The sequence below is a fragment of the Leucoraja erinacea genome, chromosome 27 (genome assembly GCF_028641065.1).
Source record: "Leucoraja erinacea ecotype New England chromosome 27, Leri_hhj_1, whole genome shotgun sequence".
Taxonomy (NCBI): Eukaryota; Metazoa; Chordata; class Chondrichthyes; order Rajiformes; family Rajidae; genus Leucoraja; species Leucoraja erinaceus.
The window spans coordinates 32,743,575-32,753,560 of record NC_073403.1 but is presented as its reverse complement, the minus strand read 5'-3'; the positions used below and the strand labels follow the sequence as shown (position 1 = coordinate 32,753,560).

At 51.1% G+C, this 9,986-nt stretch overlaps 1 protein-coding gene across 1 annotated transcript; it reads right to left on the bottom strand.

Moving 5' to 3' along the window:
• Nucleotides 1-5,227: 5,227 nt before the first annotated feature.
• LOC129710044 (serine/threonine-protein kinase SBK1-like) lies at nt 5,228-9,229 on the bottom strand. Its single transcript, XM_055656727.1, has 3 exons — nt 9,064-9,229; nt 6,430-6,632; nt 5,228-5,785 (listed from the first exon to the last, which is right to left on the bottom strand). Exons 1-3 carry the CDS (start codon nt 9,227-9,229, stop codon nt 5,228-5,230), a joined length of 927 nt encoding a protein of 308 aa, XP_055512702.1.
• Between the last annotated feature and the right edge of the window lie 757 nt (nt 9,230-9,986).

The following is a 9,986-nucleotide window of genomic DNA, read 5'->3' as shown; positions in this document are numbered from 1 at the left end:
GCCAGAATCCCTGCATTCTCGCCATTGCCCTTCAAGGTCGAGTTGATGAGTTTGTGGGAGTTATTGGTGCAAATGCATTGGAAATAAGACAGAATTTGGCCTACAAGCCCATATTGGGTGCGTTGGGAGAATTGAAGTGCGGTGGAAACCGCCTGCCAGCACCTGTGCATGCTCCCCCTGTTGCATTAAAGGGATTGCATGCATCACTCGCTGAAGGAATGAGTGTGTGAGAAAGTGTGGGAGAGTTTTGGAAAGTTTTGAGGAAGTTTGAAAAAGTTTTAAGGAAGTTTTGGAGAGCTTGAAAGAGGGAAGGAGGGAGAGATGGTGGGTGGGAGTGAGACAGGGAATAAGTGTGAGAAAGTTTAGGAGAGTTTTGGGGAGCTTAAGCTAGGAAGGGAGAGAAGAAGGGAAAGAGAAATTAGGAAGTATTCATTCACCTTCATGACAGTGCAATGTTCCCTCAGTCCTGGCACTCTCCCTCTCTCCCTCTCCCTCTCTCTCTCTCTCTCTCTCTCTCTCTCTCTCTCTCTCTCTCTCTCTCTCTCTCTCTCTCTCTCTCTCTCTCTCTCTCTCTCTCTCTCTCTCTCTCTCTCTCTCCCTCTCTCTCTCTCTCTCTCTCTCTCTCTCTCTCTCTCTCTCTCTCTCTCTCTCTCTCTCTCTCCCTCTCTCTCTCTCTCTTTCTCTCTCCCTCTCACGGTCCCTGTCTCTCTCTCTCTCTCTTTCTCTCCGCGCTCTTTCTGTCCCTCACTCCCTCCCTCTCTCCGACTCCCTCCCCCTCTGGTCTGCACGGTAGCGCAGGGGTAGAGTTGCCGCCTCACAGCGCCAGAGACCCGGGTTCCATCCCGACCACGGGTGCTGTCTTTGTGGAGTTTGCACGTTCTCCCTGTGACATGTGTTCTTGTTATTGGTTCCTGGTCCTCCAAAAATATTCCAAATGGAATTTAAACTGGAGGTGGAGGAGGGTGGACTTAAGCAAAAAAGTGTTCTTGGGAAATGAGAGCTAGCTTAAATTTAGTTGCGTCTGGTTAGGTAACTATGTTAGGGTGAAGATTATTCCAGGCTTTAATTGTGCGGGGGAAGAGTGGATTGCTATGCACATCTTTGTTGCTGGTATCTCACATTGGTTCGAATGCCCTCGTCTGCTCCTAATAGGTTTTGATTTGGTGTAGGTTTGGTAATCTATGTCGAGCTGACCATTTAACATTTTGTACAAACAGGCCAAGCGGTGAGCTTCACGTCTGTCATGGAGAGGGTTCCACCCCGACCAGTGAAATCAGAAGTTTGGTAACACTCGCATCTCTCTCAGAGGTATTCGTAACAAATCGGGCTGCCTGTCTTTGGACACGTTGAACGGGATAAATGTTTTTATTTGTGTACGGGTCCCATTCTGCAACTGCGTAGTCCAAATGTGGTCTAACGAGGGTGAAGTATAATTCCTCCTTGATAGATATTGAACAATGATGAAAGTTGCAACTCAGAAAATTCAGGACACCGTTGTATGATGAGTCGGACCATTCCAACGTACATCGTTCTACAATTTGACACCAAGATACTTAATCTGTTTGGATTCTTCAAGGGTGGCACCATGTATATTGTATGATATTTTGCCTGGCTTTCTCTTTCTAGTGACACATTTGGTTTCACATTTGGAAGGGTTGCTCTGCATGCCCCCATTGTTGTGACCACTCAACCATAGTATCGAGATCTTTTTGGAGGACATCTTCATCATCAGCTGACTTAATTGGACGGTACAGCAAACAATCATCTGCGAACAGTCTGGTCGTGCTTGTGACTTTTTCATGGATGTCATTAATGTAAAGCAAAAACAGATGTGGGCCCAGTACTGTGCCCTGACGTGTACCACTCAACACTGGATGCCAATCAGAGCTCTTTCCATTCACACACACTCGCTGAAGACGTTTTGCCAGAAAACTGGATATCCATTGTTTTGTGTTGGAACGAACACAGTAGAAGTCGATGAGTTTTCTCTGGGCGCTCCGGTTTCCTCCCACAACACAAAGATGTGTGGGTTTGTAGGTTAATTGGCTTTGGTAAAAATTTTAAATAGTCCCCTAGTGTGTGTAAGATAGTGTTAGTGTGTGGGGATCGCTGGTCGGCACGGACTCGGTGGTCCGAAGAGCCTGTTTCCGCGCTGTATCTCTAAACTAAACTAGTGTACGAACGGGCGATTGCTAGTCAGCACGGACTCGGTGGGCTGAAGGGTCTGTTTCCGCGCTGTATCTCTAAACTAAACTCAACTAAAATGGTTGAAGAACACAATTCAAACATCGAGTTGTCCACAATGTATAAACAATGCTTTTATTTTATTTGGAAGGACATTAAAGGAAACAGAGAAAGAGTTTTAATTTTACAGTTGTATCTCGAGTGGGAGAAAGAGAGAGGGAGGGAGGGATGGAGAGTGAGAGAGAGGGATGGAGAGAGGGAATTAGTGTGAGAAAGTTAGGGAGAGCTTTGGAAACTTTTGAGAAACTTTTGAGAGTTTTGGAGAGCTTGAGAGAGGGAAGGAGGGAGAGAGATAGGGCGATAGAGAGGGAGATAGAGAGAGGGAGGGATGGAGGAAGGGAATGAGTGAGAAAGTTTGGGATAGTTTTGAAAAGTTGTGAGAAAGTTTTGGAGAGCTTGAGAGAGGGAGAGATGGGGGGGAGAGAGAGAGAGGGGGAGGAAGGAGACAGATAGGAAGAGACAGAGAGAGAGAGAGTTGATAAGACCATAAAATCATCAGTTTAACCAACGTCCGATGAAACGTCACCCATCCTTTCTCTCCAGAGATATTGCCTGACCCGCTGAGTTACTCCAGCACTTTGTACCTGTCCACATTCTCCTGAGAAGCTGCCTGACCCGCTGAGTTACTCCAGCATTTTGTGTCTCTCTTATGGATGGAAGGAGGTGTTAATCAATGATGTGATCAATAATCACTGATAAACTGTGTATAATCATGCTATGTTTGATGCTGCCTCACCCGCTGAGTTTCTCCAGCATTTTTCTCTACCTTCGATTTTTCCAGCATCTGCAGTTCTTTCTTAAACTTTCTTAACTGTGCATAATCAGAGATCTCTAAACTAATCGAATTTATAAAATAATGTATGCATGTGTCTGACCCTCGCTTCTCCTCTAAAGCAGAGAAGGACACAGATTAAACTTTCTAGAATGCGTTAAAAGCCTTTTGAAAATGCGCTGGCTTTGAGCAAGCTTTGGACACGATGTTCCAGGGATTTAGTGGGATTGCAATTCTCCAGTTGGTGAAATCTCTGCCAATATTTATTGACTCACTCCTCACCTCTCTCTCGACCAAGAGAATTGTTCCATGCATGTTTCCAGAATAAACACCCATTAGAAAATACTCACACTAGTTTAGTTTAGAGATACAGCGCGGAAACAGGCCCTTTGGCCCACCGTGTCCGTGCCGACCAGCAATCGCACGTTCACACACTATAACCATATAACCATATAACAATTACAGCACGGAAACAGGCCATCTCGGCCCTACAAGTCCGTGCCGAACAACTTTTTTTCCCTTAGTCCCACCTGCCTGCACTCATACCATAACCCTCCATTCCCTTCTCATCCATATGCCTATCCAATTTATTTTTAAATGATACCAATGAACCTGCCTCCACCACTTCCACTGGAAGCTCATTCCACACCGCTACCACTCTCTGAGTAAAGAAGTTCCCCCTCATGTTACCCCTAAACTTCTGTCCCTTAATTCTGAAGTCATGTCCTCTTGTTTGAATCTTCCCTATTCTCAAACTAAACACTAGTTTAGTTTAGAGATACAGTGCAGAAACAGGCCCTTCGGCCCACCGAGTCCTTGCCGACCAGCGATCCCCGCACACTAACACTATCCTACACACACTAGGAGACAATTTACAATTTTGCTGAAACCGATTAACCTGCAAACCCGCACGTCTTTGGAGTGTGAGAGGAAACGCGAGCGTTCGGATAAAACCCACGCAGGTCACGGGGAGAATGTGCAAACTCCGTACAGACAGCACCCTTAGTCAGGATGGAACCTTGGTCTCTGGCGCTGTGAGGCAGCAACTCTACGGCTGCGCCACTGTGCCGATCTCTCTGAGAATCTGTACTAAAATGAAGAAACAAGCACAATTTCCGCCCCAGTAAATATTAATTGATAATTTAATGGATAGAGTCACAGAGTGACACATCATGGAACCAGGCCCATCGGCCCAACATGCCAACACCGGCCAACATACCCCATCTAGTCCCACCTGCCCGCGCTTGGCCCATATCCATCCAAACCTGTCCTATCCATCTACCTGTCCAAGTGTTGTCATAGTCCCAGCCTCAACTACCTCCTCCGGCAGTTCGTTCCATACTGTGTGGAAAAGTCGCCCCTCAGATTCTTATTAAAACTCCCCCCCACCCTCACCTTAAACCCGTGTCCTCTGGTCCTCGATTCCCTTACTCTGGGCAAGAGACTCTGTGCGTGTACCCGATCCATTCCTCTGGTGATTTTATACACCTCTATAAAATCACCCCTCATCCTCCTGCGCTCCAAGGAATAGAGACCCAACCTGCCCAACCTCTCCCTGTAGCTCAGGCCACTCGAGTCCCGGCAACATCCTCGTAAACCTTTTATTTGTGTCAAATTTGTGAATTTGAAAGCAAAGATGCAAATTCATGGTGGGATTAGTGTGGGGACAGGAAGATTTAGGGAGAGTGGGGAGGTGGGATTAGTGGGGACGGATACCGGAGAGAGCAGAGAGGTGGGATTAGTGTGGATACACGTATACAGGGAGAGAGAGGGGAGGTGGGATTAGTGTGGATACACGTATACAGGGAGAGAGAGGGGAGGTGGGGTTAGTGTGGATAAACGTATACACGGGGAGAGAGGGAGGTGGGGTTAGTGTTGATACACGTATACAGGGAGAGAGAGGGGAGGTGGGGTTAGTGTGGATACACGTATACAGGGGGAGAGAGAGGGAGGTGGGGAGAGAGAGGGAGGGGAGGTGGGGTTAGTGTGGATACACGTATACAGGGGGAGAGAGGGGGGAGGTGGGATTAGTGTGGATACAGGTATACAGGGTGAGAGAGAGGGGAGGTGGGATTAGTGCGGGGATGTATAATGGGCCATAAAAAGATCATGGACCTCTTCCAAAGCTGAAAATCGCCTTGAAGGCCAAGGCTTTACGGCCTACTCAATTTTGTCCCGAAATCCAGGCCTCTTGGTCCTCCTGTAGGTGTTTCAACCCGATATTGGACCTTCTGTACAGGCTCCAACCGCCCAGCGCTCCCTAATATGATCGCGAACCACTTTTACCGGGGCCCTCTCCTTAGGATCAAAGGCCAGTAGGCCCTTCAGCATCCTGCAAGCCCCCGGGGCCACCCCGGCCCACTCCGGGGGTGGTTGCAAGCCTTCCGGCCTATTTCGCCAGGCTTTGAAGGCCTGGAAGCGCGGATCGAGGTCTGTGGCTCTCTCCCAGGGGAAATTCCCAGTCAGTAGGACGTAAATTAGCACACCGAAGGCCCAGGCGTCCTCGGGCCTGGCCACGCGGGCCCCTCTCACCCCCGGGACAATTTCCGGAGGGGCATAAGGGCCCTGGTCACTGCCAGGCCGAAGCCTGAGACCTTCTCGGCGGACCAGGCCGAAGTCGGAGAGTTTCACGTGCCTGCACTCGCGGTCGAAGAGGAGAACGTTGTCAGGCTTGACATCGCGGTGGACCAGGCCTCTCTGGTGCAGGTGATCCAAGGCCAGAGAGAGCTGTAGGCCACAACGCTTAGCTGCGGCCTGTGGGATACCAACCTGAGGAAGGGAGGGAGGGAGGGAGGGTGAGAGGGAGATAGAGGGAGAGAGGGAGGGAAAGACAGAGAGGGAGAGAGTGGGAAGGGGAGAGGGAGGGAGGGATAAAGAGGGAGGGAAACAGAGGGAGGGATTGGAGTGGAGAGGCAAGAACAAAGCGGGGTAATTCACTCTGAGGGTTTGATCATGTCACATTCCCTCCATCCCTCCATCCCTCCCTCCATCACTCTCCCACCCTCTCTCCATCCCTCCCTATCCCTCCCTCTCTCTCTCTCCCTCTCTCTCTCTCTCTCCCTCCCTCTCACTCGCCCTCCCTCTCTCTCACTCTCTCCCTCTCACTCTCTCCTTCTCCCTCTCACCTCCCTCCCTCCTCCTTCTCTCCCACTCTCTCTCTCTCCCTCTCCCTCTCTCTCTCTCCCTCCTCTCTCCTCCCTCCTTCCCTCCTCTTTCGCTCCCTCCCCCCCTCTCTCTTCCCTCCCTCTCTCTCTCCCTATCTCCCACTCTCCCTCTCTCTCTCTTCTCTCTCTCTCTCCCTCTCCCTCCTTCCCTCTCTCCCCCTCCCTCTCACTTTCCCCCTCTCTCCATCACTCTCCTCCCTCTCCCTCTCTCCCTCCCTCTCTCTTTTTCTCCCTCTCTCCATCACCTACCAGAGGTTGGATGAGGTCAAAGAGGTCCCCCATTGGGGCAAACTCCTGCATGAAGGCGTAATGTTCGCTGGACTCGAAGGCGATACCAAATGCAGAGGTGATGAAGGGGTGGGGGGAGAGGAAGAGGCCAGTGCTGTACTCCCTCAGGAAACCCCTCACCTCCGTCCGCCCCTTCTCCATCAGCTTCAGGGCCATCAGAGTACCTGCCGGGCGAGAGATGGGACCCTCAGGGAGCTTCTGGTGGCATCTGATGGAGTCTGGTCGGCTGTGAGACCTTCTCATGGATTATTTTGGTTTCTGATGGCCAGAGAGATGTTCTAATGGTCTGTGGTGGACAGAAATACCTTCTGGTGGTCTCTGGTGGACTCGTCTGGTTTCTAGTGAGGTCTGTTGGGAACTAGTGGGCTGTGAGAATTTTTTTATCACCTGCGGTGGTCTCTGGTGAGGTCTGATGGGATCAGGTAGATTCTGATACCTTCTAGTGGGATGTGGTGGTCTACCCTGGTCTCTGGTGGAGTCTGGTGGACTGTGAGACCTAATGGTCTGTGGTGGTATCTCCTGGACTCCGATGGGGTCTGCTGGGGAATGCTGGGATCTAGTGGGCTGTGAAACCTTCTAATGCCATGTGGCGGTCTCTCCTGGTCTCTGGTGAGTTCTGTTGGAGTCTGGTGGGATCTATTGGGCTGTGAGACCTTCTCATGACCTGTTGTGGTCTCTCTTGGTGCTTGGTAAGGTCTGGTGGGATCTGGTGGAGTAAGGTAGACGGTGAGAACTTCTACTGTATTATGTTGATCCCTGGTGGTCAGGGAAACTTCCAATGGCCTCTGGTGGTCAGGGTGAACTTCACCCAGCTTCTTGAGGCTTCCATTGGTGTCTGGTGGAATCTGGTGTGTTGTGAGACCTTCTTAGGGTCTGTGATGCTCTCTATTGGTCTGTGGTGGGATCTGTTGGAGTCTGTTGAGATCTGGTGTGCTGTGAGACCTCCAAATGGCCTGTGGTGATCTTGCCTGGTCTCTGGTAAATTCTGGTGGGATCTGATGGTCTGGCACGATAAGGTGGGCTGTGACACCTTCTAAGGGTCTGTGCTGGGCTCTCCTGGTACCTGGTGGGTTCTGTTGGAGTCTGCTGGGATCTGGTGCGCTGTGAGACATTTCAAGGGTCTGTGGTGCTCTCTCCTGGTCTCTGATGAGGTTTGGTGGGATCTGGTGGAGTCGAGTATGCGGTGAGAACTTCTAATTGATTCTGTTGGTCTCTGGTGGTCAGGGAGAACCTCTAATGGCCTCTGATGATCATGGATATCTTCTATCAGCTTCTTGAGGCCTCTACTGGTGTCTGGTGGGACCTGGTGGAGTCTAGTGTGCAGTGAGAACTTCTAATGGTTTATGTTGCTATCCAGTGGTCAGGGAAAGGTTCTAGTGGTCTGTGGTGGACAGAAAGAACTTCTGATGATCTCTGGTAGTCTTTCCTGGTCTCTAGTGGGTTCTGGTGGGAACCGGTGAGCTGTGAGATCTTCTAGTGGGGTGTGGTGGTCACGCCTGGTATCCAGTGGGTTCTGCTGGAGTCTGGTGGGCTGTGAGACCTAATGAAATGTGGTGGTCTCTACTGGGCTCTGGTGGGTTCTGCTGATATCTGATGGGTTCTGGTAGGCTATGAGATCTTCTAATGGGGATGTGGTGGTCCAATAGGGGGTGAGAACTTCTATTGGTCCACGGTGGGCAGTTTAGGACTTTATTCATAGAAATATAGACAATAGGTGCAGGATTAGGCCATTCGGCCCTTTGATCCAGCCCTGCCATTCAATGTGATCATGGTTGATCATCCACAATCAGTACCCCATTCCTGCCTTCTCCCCATATCCCCTGACTCCATTCGCCCTAACTACCTATCTCTCTTTTGAGAGAGGGGGAGTGAGAAAGAGTGGAGGAGAGAAAGAGGGGGGGAGAGACAGAAGGGGGGGAGAGAGGGGGGGGGGGGGGGGGGGAGAGAGGGAGAGAGAGGGAGAGAGAGGGGAGGGAGAGAGGAGAGAGAGGGGGTGAGAGACCGGGAGAGGGGTGGTGAGAGAGAGGGGGGGAGAGAGAGAGAGAGAGAGAGAGGGAGAGAGAGGGAGAGAGTGAGGAGAGAGAGGGTGTCGAGAGAGAGAGGGGGAAGAGAGGAGGTGAGAGATACATAGATACAGACACTAGGTGCAGGAGTAGGCCTTTAAGCCCTTCGAGCCAGCACCGCCATTCAATATGATCATGGCTGATCATCCACAATCAGTACCCTGTTCCTGTCTTCTCCCCTTGTCTGGTAGGATCTGGTGGAGTCTAGTGCGCAGTGAACATTTGTAATGGGATGCGCTGGTCTCTGGTGGGATCTGGTGGGCAGTGAGAACTTCTAATGGGATGTGCTGATCTCTGGTGAGGTCTGGTGGGATCTGGTGGGCAGTGAGAACTTCTAATGGGATGTGCTGGTCTCTCCTGGTCTCTGGTGAGATCTGGTGGTCTAGTAGGCGGTGAGAACTTCTAATTGATTCTGATGGTCCCTAGTGGTCGCTGAGATGGTCGGGGCAGGCTAGGACTATAATGCTTGGAGGATGAGAGAATGTCTCGTGGAATTATAGATCTGCTGATCCCTGGTGATACTTCTCCAAACCTTGTTGCCTGTGCCTGACGAGCTGCACGGTGCCAAATGTCCCCGCACCGATCTGGCGGATCACTTGGTAATGGTCGTCAATCTCCATCTTGGCCAGCGTTTGGCCCATCAACAACATCATCTCCTCGATGAAGATCTCAGGCCCCAGTGAGTCTCCCCCGTCCATGTCTAGCCTGTGGGGGCAGGAGGGAGGGGTGGCCGGAGAGTTCAGGGGCTGGCCGTTTGGCCCGCAAGGCGCGTGCTAGCCCCCAATGCCTGGTTAGACTAACCTCTTCAGATCCTGCCATATCTGCCTCTCTGTCCCACCGTCCCTCCCTCTCTCCCTCCCTCTCTCCCTCCCTCTCTGTCTCTCCCTCTCTCTCCCTCTCTCCCCATCTCTCTCTCTCCCTCTCTCTCCCCCCCTCCCCCTCCCTCCTCTCTCTCTTTTCTCCCACATTGAACATAGAACAGTACTGCCAGGAAAAGTTTCTTCGGCTCTCAAGGCTCATGTTTCTCTCTCCCTATCTCCCTGCCAAGTTAGGCTCATCTCCTCAGATCCTGTGAAATCTCCCTGTCTGCCCACCCTCCCTCTCTCTGTGTCTCTTCCCCTCTCTCACCTCCCTCTCACTCTCTCGGTCTCTCTCTCTCTCTCTCTCTCTCTCCTCTCTCTCTCTCTCTCCTCTCTCTCGCACTCTCTCTCTGTCTCTCTCTCCCACTCTCTATCTCCTCTCTCTCTGTCTCTCTGTCTCTTGCTCTCTACCTCTGTCTCTGTCTGTCTCTCTCTCTCTCCCCCCCTCACTGTCTCTCCCTCTCGCTTTCTCTCTCTGTCTCTCTCTCTCTCCCTATCCCCCTCTCTTTCACTGTCTCTTCTCTCTCTCTCCTTCACTCCCTCTCTCCCTCCCTCTCTCCCCCTCTCTCGATATATATATACATATAATATATCG

Excerpts from the sequence above, each read along its gene's own strand:
- LOC129710044 (XM_055656727.1), bottom strand. The coding sequence starts at position 9,229 with ATGGACGGGGGAGACTCACTGGGGCCTGAGATCTTCATCGAGGAGATG. Across the intron at positions 6,633-9,063 it reads CGTCAGGCACAGGCAACAAG|GTACTCTGATGGCCCTGAAG; the intron begins GTTTGGAGAAGT and ends CTCGCCCGGCAG. Across the intron at positions 5,786-6,429 it reads TTGACCTCATCCAACCTCTG|GTTGGTATCCCACAGGCCGC; the intron begins GTAGGTGATGGA and ends TCCCTTCCTCAG.